The 15,571-nt window shown below is 43.7% G+C and overlaps 1 protein-coding gene across 1 annotated transcript in view; it reads right to left on the bottom strand.

Annotated features, from left to right (window-relative positions):
- Nucleotides 1-7,304: 7,304 nt before the first annotated feature.
- Nucleotides 7,305-15,571, bottom strand: part of LOC134071736 (thrombospondin type-1 domain-containing protein 7B-like) — a 56,123-nt gene continuing 47,856 nt past the window's right edge. Inside the window, exons 21-27 of the mRNA XM_062528573.1 lie at nucleotides 15,543-15,571; nucleotides 12,538-12,711; nucleotides 12,054-12,149; nucleotides 11,277-11,359; nucleotides 10,256-10,448; nucleotides 8,098-8,185; nucleotides 7,305-7,553 (exon numbers count right to left, since the gene is read on the bottom strand). The exon at nucleotides 15,543-15,571 is cut by the window's right edge and continues 146 nt beyond it. Coding sequence (XP_062384557.1) covers nucleotides 7,472-7,553; nucleotides 8,098-8,185; nucleotides 10,256-10,448; nucleotides 11,277-11,359; nucleotides 12,054-12,149; nucleotides 12,538-12,711; nucleotides 15,543-15,571 — 745 coding nt within the window. The 3' untranslated portion in view covers nucleotides 7,305-7,471. The remainder of the gene's footprint in view (nucleotides 7,554-8,097; nucleotides 8,186-10,255; nucleotides 10,449-11,276; nucleotides 11,360-12,053; nucleotides 12,150-12,537; nucleotides 12,712-15,542) is intronic.

Raw genomic sequence — 15,571 nt, 5'->3', positions numbered from 1 at the left:
GCCTGTCGGAGTGGTGGGGTCCGTCCGGCTCGCTAGGGAGCGGGATTTCATCCTCAACAGCATGACGAGCCGGAGAGATTTCCATTATGTTTTTAGAGTGGCGAGGCCCGGGTGCAGTGCGGCTGGAGTGACTCTGGGTTCTGCCAGCATTATCCGCAGCTGAGTCTTAGAATAGGGAGGAGAGAATGGACCAAAACTGGAGTGCCAACACACAATGGAGCCTCCGCAGGCTAAAGAGGATGATATGGGTGTGCGTGCATGCGTGTGTGTGTGTGTGTGTGTGTGTGTGTGTGTGTGTGTGTGTGTGTGAGTGTCTCAGAATGTCTTGAGTGTTCCGTCTCAGAACATTTACTGCAAGACATTTAGTGGCTCTACAAATCTATAGGCCTGAAGCCAACACTATAGTCTACTGAGTCGAAGCGAGCAGCGAATGATAATAAAGTGCAGGGGTAAAGGGAGGCGCATCACTCTGTTTTTCTGCGAGGCTGCTGGAGGATAAGGGCTTTACATTAAGGACCTGAATGCTTAGCAGTCAGTCGGAGTGTGTCTGGGAAGCAGCAACGTGTCACCGTGCCAGGCTAAATGTTCCGTGCCAAACCCGGCGAACGTAGCCAACCCAATCTCCCCTTCTGGAACAGCCCATCACGCTCGTTTACCTACAGATTTACCCACAAAACCCTTCTGCCGAAGTTTGGAGTGAGTGCTTGTGGTGTCTGTGATAAGATGTCGGAAGTGGGTCAAGGACTCGTAACGTTCCGCAGTAATTAAAGTGCCGGCTCTCCCGACACCAGCGAGAGAGCGGATCAAATCCGGTGCGGGATTTTGGGAATCCATTGTGACACTCTCCTTGCACGGGAATCCGCTTCTTGGGAATTTTTTTGTCGTCGCCTTTTGTCTGCGAGGCCTATAATTAAGATTACTGTCTTCTGCCCGTGTCAGAGCGGACCAAATGGACTGTGCTAACCCTGGGAGTTTGGGGGGGAAATAAAACAATCGCAGGGAAAAGTAAAAGCTCAAGTACATCCAACCAAATCATTTTACTCTACGTGCAGAATGAGTGGTAAAATCACAGAGGCGTCTAACCATGAAAATGGAATGGTATCCTGTTTTCAAAAGGCCTCAGGCAGGCGATCTATATAAATGGTTGCATCTACAAAGATGAGCCTTCTCTGAAATGACTCTTTCTGTCTGTGTATGAAATGGAGCCAAATGTTATGTTTCTTGAGAAGGGAAACCTATAGCAGTGAAACTGAAAGCAACACTAACAATATGGCACTTTTCAGGTAGGGTTTTTTTTAAGAGCAACTTATAAAGGGCAAAGGTTAAGAATATATTTGCTCCCCTGTCCTTCCCTTTATAGCTGTCTAGGCTTAATCTTGTTCTGTGGACTGGAACACTGAATTAAAATATTTTTTGTGCACGTTTTAAGCATTTCTTTTCCATAAGATGCAGCATGTTACAGCATTTATCTCTTTTTACACATACAGAGTTAAGAGACAGGCATGAAAGACCTTTTTGAAAAAGAACTGTCTTTGCTGTGTCTATGAAGAAAGACTTGAAGAAGATATCATTTTGTCTTTGTTTTTAATGGATGGCAACATGGTGAATGTTTGGAAAGTTATATCTCTTGCAAGTTTCATAATTGGATGCTCTATTCGTCAAACTGAGGTATTGTGTGTCTCCGAGTGTTTTTCTGAAATAGGTTTGGTCTGGCCAAATCAGTTCAGATGAATCGTCCTCACGTTTGTTTTGGCTTCCTTGTCGCATACAAATGTATGATGATTGTGTAACAGTGATGTTTGAACTGAAAAATAGACACACAAGAGAAACAAAAACATGTCACACATTGATTTACATGACAAATATAATTACTTTTCACAGCTGTGGTACAGTGCTCCAAACTCTATGATACCTATAAGTGCTATGCAGCTCAGCATAGTTACAGGAGACTTTCTTTACTTCCTTGCATTAACCTAGGAATCAAACACTATTCAAAGAAAATGTCTTATTTTGCATTAAATCCTCATTGACAAGCACAATGGGTTCCCAGCAGCACAGCAGCTTTCAATGGAGATATGAGCAGCCGTGTTTCTGTGAAGCATAACCCGTGTCATCATTACCTGGGACAGAGCCAGGACAAACAAAACGATCGGGACTCTGACCATAACTCTGCCCCGCTGCGGAGCCTCCAACAAGGGCCCATTCCCCGGGTATGATTGATAATGCCTGTCCGAGGAGGTGAAACACAATGGCGTCTGGCCACTCTCGCGAGCAGATGGATTGGAGAAGATGAAATCAATGTCGCCCCGGAGACAGGTCACTCTAACGGCCTCTATCTGCTGCTCATCAATAGCGCCATTGATCGGCAGGATTCCGGGCCCCTGCGCGTCGCAGAGCCCAGCTGATTAAACGCTGAGCCAAATGGCCAAGGTGGCAAAGAGAGGCGGCGAAAAAAAACCAAAGATCTGATCGGTGCCAGGGAGCCGAGCGTCCACTCCAGACAGCGAAAGTTATCACAATGATAAGGTGTGTGTGTGTGTATGTGCATACACAGGACTCTCTGCAGAATGACTCCCAAACTCTGTCTTGTTGAATGAAATACACCATTACCTTTTTAGCAGCTCGGTATTAAATAGGCTGTCTGTGAACCGGGAGTGACTGAGGGAGACTACTAAGGTCTCGGAATGGATTATTGCATATGGGAGCTCACCTGCGAAGCAATACTGCCAACACTCCTGCAGACCTACTCACAGACAGGGAGAGATGGTGTGTAGAAGTAGTAGGTGGTGAAGAGCTATTAGGTCCATGCTTAAACGTCACTATTGCAGTAGTGTGTGCCTGTCCCGTAGGGCTCAGCACTTCAAATAATAGTGTGAGTTTTGAGACTTTACTTCCAATAGCATTATCACACACACACACACACACACACATGCACACACACACACACACCAACGCTGCGGGAAAACGGCTTTTAATTATGAAGAGATGAAGAGAAGGAGGGCAGAGGAGTGGAGGGATGGTGGGGAGTAATCCTCTCGTGCTCTCTTTCCGTTCCCCCTTTTAAATGCTGCATGTTTACTACACACACACACACTCTCTCTGTCTCTGTCTCTCTATCGCTCCTGCTCTGTCACTCCTCCTGTGACAGCCTGTAGAACTCCAGGGACACCTCTGCACGAAACTGAGAAGAGATGCCTGCACTTCTGTGTCTGAGGTACCGCATGTGCCTGTGAAATTACGTAAGTGAGATTGAGTCCTTTTGTTCTGAAGACCATTGTGTTGATTATTTTGCCAACAATGTTGGTGTGATAGTGTGCCAGCCTTTGAATTCAAATACAGGGGTGTGTCGGAAGGCCTCTCTGTGTGTGTGTGTGTGTATGTGTGCAGTGTGTCACAGCATGTACATTTGAGTTAGTGTGTTGCATGATTGATCATGTGTACTTGTGTGAGTAAACAAAGTATGCCAGATGTGGTGTGTGTGTGTGTGTGTGTGTGTGTGTGTGTGTGTGTGTGTGTGTGTGTGTGTGTGTGTGTGTGTGTGTGTGTGTGTGTGTGTGTGTGTGTGTGTGTGTGTGTTTGTGTGTGTGTGTGTGTGTATGTATGCAAATGTATGTGTGTGTGTGTGTGTGTGTGTGTGTGTGTGTGTGTGTGTATGTGTGTGTGTGTAGTGTGGGTGATGTATGGGGCTGGTGGTGTGGATGATGTGTTGTTTGTTCTTGGGCGCGTGATGTGAATTGCAGTGAGCCTAAACTCCATTAAGACTGGGACTCTCTCCGTCTTATCTCATCTGATAAGGAGAGGAGAGAGATACTGAGCGTGGACAATCTTCTCTTCTCTCTCTCGCACTCGCGCACACAAACACACACACACACACACACACACACACAATCTCTCTCTCACACACACACACACACCGAGAGTTTTGCCTCTCCTTCTCCAGCACACTTTCTCCTGTTCTTCTCAGTTGTCTTAAACACAAAGTTCTTTCTCCTCCTCCAAGTCTCTCTCTCCCTCTCTTCCTCTCTTGTATGTTCTCTCTCTTTTTGAATCAACAACATAAATGGTTTGCACACCTAGCCAGGGGCTTTTCACACCGTTCACACATACAGTATTGCCAAGCAGCGCAATGGAATCTGGCATAAAAACATCTGCACACCTGTGAAGTTGGCTGTAGCTAGTGTTTCTACTTTCTAAACGCTTTCTGAAAACAATTTCCAAAAACGATCTATCTCTCAATGCCCCTGCGGCATCATGCAGTCAATATGTTTATTGTGAATCGATGATGAATTTATGATGGCCCTGCCAAGTGGGTTGATGCCCCTTGGCTTTCTGTTTTGCACTCAGTCAGGGGGAAAAAAAGAACATCTTTCTTGCACCTAACCTCAACAATCAATCCAGTCAATCTCATGAGCTTCTGTATCTGATGTTTACGGGGTGTCTGTCAATACTTATAACCCACCAGAGCTGTTAATACACAGCCGCGAGTCCCCAGTGGACTTGGTTTACTATATGGGCTTGTTCAATCAATGAAACAGTATTTCATTTAATAAACTACTTATTCACTCAATTTAAAAAACAGGCCTTTCTTAAAGCACAATCTATACTGGTTGAATGCAGATAATTAGAGAGCCAAATAGACAGGATTGATTTTCTTGCTTGCCTTATGACAAGAGATTAACGGTCGTTTGAGGCCACTTTGGGGTGCCCTGACGCGTACCCTTGCGTTTTGAAGCTGCAGCACCATCTAGTGGACAGTAAGGTTTACTTAGGCATAGGCCTATACTGGAGGATCAATTTGCCATTCCATTACTGAGCTGGTAGAGGCCAACTTAATTAGTTGATATGTGTTGTTTCTCCTACTCGTTCTAGAGAGCATGTCCTTCATAAAAGTGTTCCACGGACATTTTTGTTGTACTCTGAATCAGTTCACATTTAATTTACCTCACCAAGTCACCTGTTACCATAAATGTGGTAAGGGGCAGATCCATCCATCACTAACACACAAATAGTTTCTGAGATGTAAATAGAATGGGATGAGGAATAAGAGGATGGGTGTTGGGGCATTTCCTGCTTTGACTGTAGGGTAACAGCCCTGAACACCTGTTGCAGATAAATCTTGGACAAGGCTACTGTATGTGCTGTGCATTCCTGGAAGTCTTGTAAGGCAAAGTTCAGTAGATAGATGATGCCTGAGCCTTGCAGTTCTGACGTGGTAGACAAAGCTGTAAATCTGCTCGGAGCGTGGTGGATACAGGGGCCTCTCATCCCCTTCACCTCTTATTCTATTTGGGTCTGAGCAGCAACTTTCTGGAAGTCTTGTCGAAAATACAATCAAGTCTGCGTCATCTCTGTAATGAGGGTGATGATCTGCTTCATATTCAGAAGGGGACTGCGTCTGCAGACGAAGCTGATTGGAAGCATAATCAGACACCACATTCACACGTCCATCCGGGGGGAAACCGACACCGGCTGGACTGGATCTCGTCTGGATGGATCGAAGATGACAGCCTCGTAGCGCCACGCTGTGGTGCGCACGCCAACCCCTGTTAGCGTTCCGTCCACGGTAAACGGAGATGACAGCCCCGAGGCTGCGCGTTGATTAATGACTACATCTGCGTTTCGACCTCACGGCACGCCGTCCGTTCGTCCGCCAGCGCGCGCTGTTGTCCCTGAACTCGCCATGTGATACGCCGTTACCATGGCAACTATAAGAAGTGGAGTACTATTCCATCTAGCCATCAAATGTGATTGTCATAATCTTTTTTTTTTATATATATATAAATGTATTCATTGGTATTTAAATATTTCAGTAATGTATAGCATCAGTAATGTTGGCCAAACACAATTATCAGGAAACTCCACTGAGGGGATGGGAGAAGCACAAACAGGACAATTGAGCAGTAGGCTAGGCCCACCCTTCCAATGGCACAACCATACAATTACAACTATGAAGTTGCCCAGAAGACTGATTCAGTTTTTATTTTATTAATAAATTATTCAGCACACACACACACATAACACTAAATAACCCACATTTCAACAACAAATGTGTAAAGCATCTTGTAAAATCATTCTAGAGAGTCTGTGGTTTGTGCTTCTGTAACGGTCTAGATTGCCAATGTAAGAGCCACACTCTGATCCAATGTGTTGAACAAGGGGGGGTGGGGGGTGGGTCACTTGAGAGGCCACACCACCCAGAGTAGGCCCATAGCAGACGTAGCAGACATGGGTAACAAACATAGCAGTTTTTCAAGTGTTTCTAAAGAATTTCTTTCCGTTCATGTGCAGGAATGTCATATTTCGAACATAAACAAATTGCATTACACTGTACTTTACTGCAGAAATGCAGATCTCTCACAATGCCAATTAAATGAAAATGTTTTTCTTTTTCACTTATAAAAAAACCCCTTGTAGGCAATGTAGGCAATAGCGGATATAAAATGTTGTGTCTCTCTTCTGCCACCGACTCTTTCCACTGTTGATGTTTGATACTCTACTTTGGTAACCACAGATTCAATGACAAGTTATTCCCCAATGCCCAAATGAACATTAGCATTTATAGTGTGGCTGTGGCAGCCTCCATATGTGTCCAAGCCAGTATTTTCTGTCATCTCTCCTCACATAGAATCAAGGAGTTCAAGATCCCTAATCTGAGAGCCATGTCCATGACTCAACACTTATTCAGGGCTTCTAATCATCACCAGGGCGTTGTTGACTGTTGACTGAAGTTGCTGTAGTTTTGTGGTCTTGGTCGGTCAAAGCTCCCTTGGGAAAGAACCTTGAGCTTCACTTAGTTTTTTTTGACATGGAAAGAAACCACCACCACCAGCACACACACAGTCACACACACATAGGCCCACTGCCAGTGACACCTTGCATCAACCGAGGAAATTGCTCTAAATGGAGAAAATGTATCTTAAAGGAGGAAAAAAAAAACATTCAGCACTAATATAGTGCATAACACGTATTCTTGTCCATCAGTCTTTTTGCAGTGTGTTTTTCTCTGAGGCAAAATGTAAACAAATCTTGCTTTTGTGAGCGTTGCCAGGTGTGTCGTTTTGTCCAACTGGCTCCTCAGTCCTCCAGCACAGAGAGAATCTGCCAGAGTTCTAAGTCCAGCTGTCTAGCAGAACTGCCACATGGAATGAGACCCATGGCTTGTAGCAAGCGCATCAAAACCTAATGTGATTGCCCAGGCCATATCGTACACTTGTGCATAATCACCAGGAACAGGTTTTTGAAAATACAGATTTCCCCCCCGAAGATAGCCTGTAGCTGAGCTGAATATCAGAGAGGTACAGGATTTAAAGTATACACATTTTGAATGTTGTGTTTTAAAATCTTGCTGCGTTGTGTCCTCTGAGTCTTTCCTTTTGGTGTCTGATGGGATCCCACGTGCCTGAAGTTGAAGGACATTAATTAGAGCTGGCCATTTGTTGAGACGTGAGCTCTATGGTTGTGGAGCAAGCGGTCACATATCCGTATCCCCGTCATACGACAGCGTTAGGGCCTTCTGGTGACCTCCACCGCTGGGACTGGGTTTGGTGTTTTTGCTGAAGACATGCACACACGGAGGAAAACAAAGAAAACCATCTGTAAGTGTTACTGTGTCCTGTCTCCCTAAACCACACACAGATCCAAGTATTTCATCTCACCACTAGAGGGCGGCTGTGTACTTCGAAAGACGTCAGAGACGACTGATCGTACAAAGCTTGATTCTAAACACTATTCTTTAACTTCAAATGAACATACTGATGAGTTTGTTATGATTTGTTTAATTGGCGCTCAATATTGATCCCGTCCTATCTGTGTCTATATACATTGCCCACACACATACACTGTAGTCATAATAAAAACTGATAACTGTAACCCTCCAAGCAACAGATTAAGCTGTCTTCACTCGTGACACACACGTCTGGCTTGTGGGAATTATTATAAGCAGTGGTGACATATTCTGTTTTAGTGTTCTATGTGTCACTTGTGCTGAAAAGGAGGGTGTGTGAGTGTGTGTGTGAGTGTATGAGTGTGTGTCTGTGTGTGTGTGTTAGAGAGGGAGAGGGAGAGAATGAGAGAGAGAGAGAAAGACAATCTAATTACCACAGCAGGAAGGACATGATGATGATGAGCAGGATGAGAACGAATCCAGCAGCCATCAGGCCATAAACCCACGGTCTTACATGCCCATCTGCCAACACACACACACACACACACACACACACACACACACAGACATATGTTTACAAATGACTCACGTTTTAACTGAACAGCAGCATCATTATTCTTTGCACCCGTGGGTGCTCTGCTCCGCTCTCTAACATTACATATTATGATGTGAATGAAGTTAAACATATCAGTTATCAGCCATATACAGTGCCTATAGAAAGTTATCATACCCTTTTGAAATAGTTACTTTTTTTGTCTTACAGCCTGAAATCAAAACCCATTTAAAAAAAAAATCTTTTCCAGTTTTATTTACAAATGTAGCTGTACAACATCAAAATAATGAAAAAAAAGTCAACAGTTCTGAAAATTAATAAAAAATTAAAAACTAGAATAACAGGGTTGGAAAAGTCATCATACCCCTGACTTAATACTTTGTAAAACTTCCTTTTTCTTTCATTACAGCCATCAATCTGTTTGGATATGTCTCTATTATAGCTTTGCACACCTAGATAGGGGAATATTTCGATTTCAATTTTCCGTGCAGAAATGTTAAAATTTAGTCAAATTCTGTAGGGAATGGCGATGGACTGCTCTCTTCAAGTCAATCCACATATTTTCTATAGGATTTAAGTCAGGGCTCTGACTTTGCCACTCAAGGATATTCACCATCCTATCCTTAAGCCACTGCTTTGTTCTTTTGGCAGTATGTTTAGGATTTTTGTCGTGTTGGAAGGCGAATGACCTCCCCATCCTCAGCTGTTTAGGAGAGGGACGCAGGTTTTCCTCAAGAATTTTGGTGTACTTGGCAGCATCCATTTTCCCTTCTATCCTGACCAATTGCCCAGTCCCCGCTGAAGAGAAACATCCCCAAAACATAATGTTGCCCCCACCATGCTTCAAAGTAGGTATGGTGTGTTTTGGGTGTGTTTGGGTGTGTATACTGTGTTTGGTTAGCGCCTGGAGCTCAGTCCAAAAACTTCAATCTTAGTCTCCAAAAAGTTCGATCTTAGTCTCATCTGACCATATAAGCTTTTTCCACATGGTAGCAGAATATTCCAGATGTGTTTTTGCACTGAACTCCAAGCGCAATGTTTGGCGAAAACCAACACAGTACACCACCCAAAACACACCATACCTAGTGTGAAGCATGGTTGGGGCAACATTATGTTGTGGGGATGTTTCTTTTCAGCGGGAACTGGGCAATTGGTCAGGATAGAAGGGAAAATGGATGCTGCCAAATACACCCACATTCTTAAGGAAAACCTGCGTCCCTCTCCTAGACAGCTGAGGATGGGGAGGTCATTCGCCTTCCAACACGACAATAATCCTAAACATACTGCCAAAAGAACAAAGCAGTGGCTTAAGGATAGGATGGTGAATATCCTTGAGTGGCAAAGTCAGAGCCCTGACTTAAATACTATAGAAAATATGTGGATTGACTTGAAGAGAGCAGTCCATCGCCTTTCCCTACAGAATTTGACTAAATTTTAACATTTCTGTACGGAAAATTGGGCAAATATTCCCCTATCTAGGTGTGAAACGCTATAATAGAGACATATCCAAACAGATTGATGGCTGTAATGAAAGCAAAAGGAAGCTTTACAAAGTATTAAGTCAGGGGTATGATGACTTTTCCAACCCTGTTATTCTAGTTTTTCATTTTTTATTAATTTTCAGAACTGTTTACTTTTTTTTCATTATTTTGATGTTGTACAGCTAAATTTGTTAATAAAACTGGAAAAGATTTTTTTAAAAATGGGTTTTGATTTCAGGCTGTAAGACAAAAAAAGTAACTATTTCAAAAGGGTATGATGACTTTCTATAGGCACTGTACATCCCTCTTCAGCATCCTCTTACAATAGCGTTCCTCAAGATGTCTATGTATATATTTAAATGCAAATGGTTTCGACAGCTTCAGATGAGAATAAAGATAAATAAATATCTCTGACCAAGACACTCCATAAAGTTTAAAATGTCTTAAATGTCCATTCAGCGCAGTTTTTTTAAAAACTTTTGATCGTGTGGCGACAACATCACAGAGTGTCGCAACTCTCTCTTTCTATGGCTCTGGTTTGGACATCACTGGCCTTACCTGGGCCCACCGCCTGCAAGGCCCACTCCCTGAGCGGGTTCTGGCTTTGGGTGCGGCCTGGTCTGGCCTGGCCAGAACCGGTTTTGACGTCGGCCTTCTTGTGGTCAGGCCCGGGCGCCCTGGTGCAGTAGTCAAGGAAACCATGAGTGGTCATGACTTCTGTGAAGCCCTTTTCACATCCGCACACACCACTCTGAGAGAGAGAAAGAGAGAGTGTGTGCGTGTGTGTGTGTGAGAAAGAGAGAAGATAAAAGAGTAGAGTAGGGTGGAGAAGAGACCAGAAAGTCAGGCAGGAGAGGATGATAAAAGCCCAAGCTTTGTGTCACACAAGTTCTCCAGCAGTCACAGTTGACTGAGCGAGGAAACGTGAAGTGAGTCCATGCTCCAGGGCAATGGAGAGTCGTCTTAACTATGAGGCTGGATCTTCACACTACATTGACTTATTGTTCAGGGAAGGCTCGTGTAATAGGTACAATACATAAGAGTTGCACTGTAGCGTGAACTGGAGTTCCCACTTCCAGCGGCACTACATTCAACTGCACTACTCAACAGCTCTGTAGCTCTTTTGTCAGAGACACATCATATTCCACTTAACATCCTCAGAAACGTTTTTACTGTATGTTGCCAGAGCTGATAAAGTATGCACGCCAGCACAGTGACAAGATGAGAACACTACAGTCATTTCCTGTGTATTCGCCACATTACGTATAAGCTGCAGGACAGTTTTGTATGGAAGTTAAAATAAACAAAACCATATTAAAACCGTACTGTATTATAACTGCCCCCATGTGGTAACCTGAAGAAATTGTGCAAAATAAGCTGTGGCTAATAGTTGGGAAATTACAGTAGTCTTTTGACAGTCTAATGAGGCTTATGAAAAAAACAAAATAAAATTAGCCACAATGGGAAATAGCCATATTTCATACTGACATCTTTCAATTAGGTGACATTCATGTTTTCAATTATTTTTACATTTGAAATGAGCAGTGTTGTGTATGATGGCAATGGAGTGTAAAATTACCTGTGTGCAGAAAGAGAAGGGCTTGGTGCAGGGTGGGTGGCAGTGGCGTATTGCTGAGGGCCGAGTGTGTGAGGGGCACCCGCCTGAGGCAAGAGACACACACACACACACACACACACACACACACACACACACACACACACACACACACACACACACACACACACACACACACACACACACACACAGTCAGGATCAGGATTAGATCAAGACACACAGAGACAGACCCTGGGTTCAGAACATCCTACTCATTTATAATGCGCTATATAGTGAATAATCACCAAATTGTATAGATGAGTGAAGCATCCCCAAACATGCACCAGTCTAAACACAGCCACTCCACATTAGCAAGTCATCTACTCATTTAATGGCAGCATGTATTTGGGGCTTAAAATAGAGTTTTATAAGTGTGTGTGTTCTCTCTGGACTCCCAGATCCTGGTGTACTTCACACCTTGATGTACTAAATGAGCAACCATCCGCAAAGAAGGAACATTTGGTTATGACGGCACGAATTAAAGCAAAACAAAGCTCCCGCGGAGTTTAAAGACAAAGCTGTTTTAACACACTAGATATTCTGCCCCTTTCAGTGACACCTCATTTGCAAATCTGATGAATTAACATCTTGTGATAGAAATCTGTTCACAAGTCTGAGTGTGGTCTATTAGAGGCTTCTGTTGCAGTGTCCTTTTACACCTGTAGGTGGCAGCACCGATCACATTGTGTGTGCTGTACTTAGTTGCACACTGTTTTGCATGCAAGATGCCTGGACACACACCTGTAACGTTCACTCCATCAGACCTTTGGCACCACACGTTCCTCTCGTTCTCCCTCCATCCGCCGGTTCTCCACTCATAAGTGTGGCACACCCCTCCTATGGAACAATCCAGAACATCCTTCATCTTGTGAATTTACCTTTCTACATTTGACACCCAATACACACCGATTTCATGAGAATTCACAAATGTTGAAGTTCTAAGATTCTAATAATATACAGCGCTGTCTGTAGATAAATCCAGAAGTTCTAAAATGTTTTGGTGCCAGGAACCCATGTGTGGGGGAGAACATTTTACAGGGACCCTCTCACAATCGTAACAAAATGAACCACCAAGTAAGACACCTAGAGGAACGGCAGCTCCCAGCTTGCAGTAGTGTGGCATTAATTTCCAGATTGTATCTGATTATAAGATTCAGATTCAGATTCGAATTCTGTCTGGTCAGATTCAGATTCAGATTCAGACTGTGTCTGGTGTCCATCGTACCTTTGCACGGCCGCGTCTCGTACACCTGTCTGGGGCACGTCTCCTGGTTCTCAGGCACCTGGACGATCACGGCTCTTGAGCGCGCCTGGCGTCCTTGTGTCTCAAAGCTGCGTCCGTCCATACACATAAGCTGGCATGAACTCCATGGCGACCACTCGGTAAGGTGGCAATCCCCTTGAGAGTGTGGAAAGTGGAAATTGATTATATACATGCTGTTGCTGTGAGGTTATATATGTGATGTTATATCAAGCTAAATAGCTAGTCCCTTGACTTTACTTAGAGAGGTAGCCAAGCAACAACTCATACATAAAAGTTGAACCATTTTTAACTATTTCATCCAGTGCCTTTTAGATGCCTTGCATTATTCTCTGTTATTTTAGTGCCTTGTGTTATTCTCTGCTTGCACATTGCTCCTTGCAATGATGAACTCACATTGTTCCATCGAATTCAAATGTCTGGAGGTGAAAAAAGCCTGTCAGTGTAACTTTGTGAGGTACTGGAATGTTATCATCAGGAATTTGAATAGGTAACTGACTGGCCACTGGGAGGTAGTGGAATGTTCTCATCAAGAGGTAACTAGATTCTACACAATCTACAGTTCTTCCGTACAGTAAGCATTGAATGCGTCAAAACATTTTTCAGTAAGTATAATGAGTGATGTTATACATGTGACATTTTCACCAGACATCAGTAGAGTAGTAAGTCCGGTAATCCACCCATACTGTATAACAGCTCAAACATTAAAGTCCATACGTAGAGTTATGTGTAATGAAGTGGAATGGCACAGGAATAAAAGAATTGAACACACTAAGAAAAAGCAGTATACCAAGGCAAGGAATATGAGCTGGAACCTAGAAGAAGATAAAGAGTAATTATCCCTCCGATCTGTGCAAATGAAAATAAGCTGGGTCAGTACTTATTGATGGGCTATAACAAAGGTTTTCCGTAACCAAGGTGTCACACAAGAAACATTTCATGATGGGTAAAAGCAAAGAGCTCTTCCAAGACTGGAAAACTGACCAGGAAGTCAGAAGGATAGTCAGAAGATTAGCCCAAGAGCCAAGGACCACCCGGAGAAAGATCCAGAAAGACGTGTAGGCAGCAGGTACAAATGTTACAGAGTAAATCATAGGCGATCCACCACCATGGCCTCTATTCACTCTAACTGTGCGTTCACACCGCCGGCGACTTGAGCTTCCAAAGATTCCGGAAGTCATTCATTTTCAATGGAAGCCGGCTTCTCTCAGCTGCCAGCAGCGACCAATCCGTCGGCGTCGCGTTTTGGGCGTCTTGAGCGTCTAGAGAAAGTTGAAAGTGGTTTAACTTTATGGTAATGAGCTATGACGCGGTTCAGCGACCAAATTACCAGCAACGAACATAGAATGCTACTACGTCAGAGCGGCCAGGAGCGGCCAAAGCATCCAAGCTTCCCACAGCGTCCTTTACAGGGCGTCCAGAGCGATTTTGGAAGCTCAAGTCGCTCTTGGTCTGAACGCACAGTAAGCCCTACATGACTCCATTACTGAAGAAAAACATGTCAAAGCTTGTTTAAAGTTACACAACATTTGGACAAGCCTATGAAATACAGAGAGAATATTATAGTCTGGTCAGGCGAAAGCAAAATATAACTTTTTGGATGTCATAGGATTCTACACACCATGTTTGGAGGAGAAATGGCACCCTACAAATACTATACCAACAGTGAGGTTTGGAGGTGGCGGCATCATGATGCGTGGCTGTTTTTCATCTCATGTATACTGGCAGACTTCACACTGTTGAAGGGAATGATGAATGGAGAGATTTTTTCCAGGAGAATCTGCCATCCTCCAGGATGATGAGGGTGAGACATGGATGGACCTTCCCGCAGGACAGTGATCCATAGCATTCAGCAAAGGAAACTCTCAGTTGGTTTCAGAGAAAGGAAATCAAGGCTCTGACTTAAATACAATCGAACAGTTCTGGAAGTTAATTAAAGATCAGGATTCACAAGAGGGACTTCCTGGAATCTTCCAGATGTAAAGACTCTGTTTAAAAGAATGGGCCAAAATCACACCTGAATATACTATGATTGATTAGCTTTGTCATACAGGAAATGTCTTGAAGCTGTCATTACAAATAAAGGCTTTTACACAAAAAGGATTTAAGTAATGTCAGTAGGCGTGTTTAATACTTTTTTCCTGTGTCATTACACTTAATTACACACAACTCTAATTTGTGGACTTTAATTTTTAGATTTCTTATATGGGTGGGTAACTTAAGAAGAAAACTAAAGATGTCTGGTGAAAATGTCATCCAAATAGCCTCACTGGAGGTATACTTGGTGAAAAAAAATGTTGACAAGTTCAACACTTATTTCCTCCGCTGTACCGGGGGAGAGCGCATACGCCCATTAAGTAGGCTGTTATAGAAAACAAGCACAACACTTTTCCCATTTGTGGAACATGATTGAGTGCAAGCCTTTTTATTTTGTTCTGACTGGATTTTTTCCAGCTCTGCACTGAAAGGAACTAGGATGTGTATTGGTGTGTGTGTGTGTACTATGTGGGTGTGGGTGTGTGTGTGTGTGTGTGTGTGTGTGTGTGTGTACTATGTGGGTGTGGGTGTGTGTGTGTGTGTGTGTGTGTGTGTGTGTGTGTGTGTGCAGATGTATGTGTGTGCTGTAGTGTGTGTGTGTGTGTGTGTGTGTGTGTGTGTGTGCTATGTGGGTGTGTGTGTGTGTGTGTGTGTGTGTGTGTGTGTGTGTGTGTGTGTGTGTGTAGATGTATGTGTGTGCTGTAGTGTGTGTGTGTGTGTGTGTGTGTGTGTGTGTGTATGTGTGTGTAGATGTCTAAGTGTGTTGTGGTGTGTGTGTGTGTGTGTGTGTGTGTGTTGTGGTGTGTGTGTGTTGTGGTGTGTATGTGTGTGTGTGTGTGTGTGTGTGTGTGTGTGTGTGTGTGTGTGTGTGTGTGTGTGTGTGTGTGTGTGTGTGTGCGTGTGTGTGTGTGTGTGTGTGTGCGTGTGTATACCTGGACAGGGCACAGAGCAGGGCAGCTGC

Source organism: Sardina pilchardus, chromosome 23, assembly GCF_963854185.1.
Source record: "Sardina pilchardus chromosome 23, fSarPil1.1, whole genome shotgun sequence".
Taxonomy (NCBI): domain Eukaryota; kingdom Metazoa; phylum Chordata; class Actinopteri; order Clupeiformes; family Clupeidae; genus Sardina; species Sardina pilchardus.
This window is presented reverse-complemented; position numbering and strand designations above follow the sequence as displayed.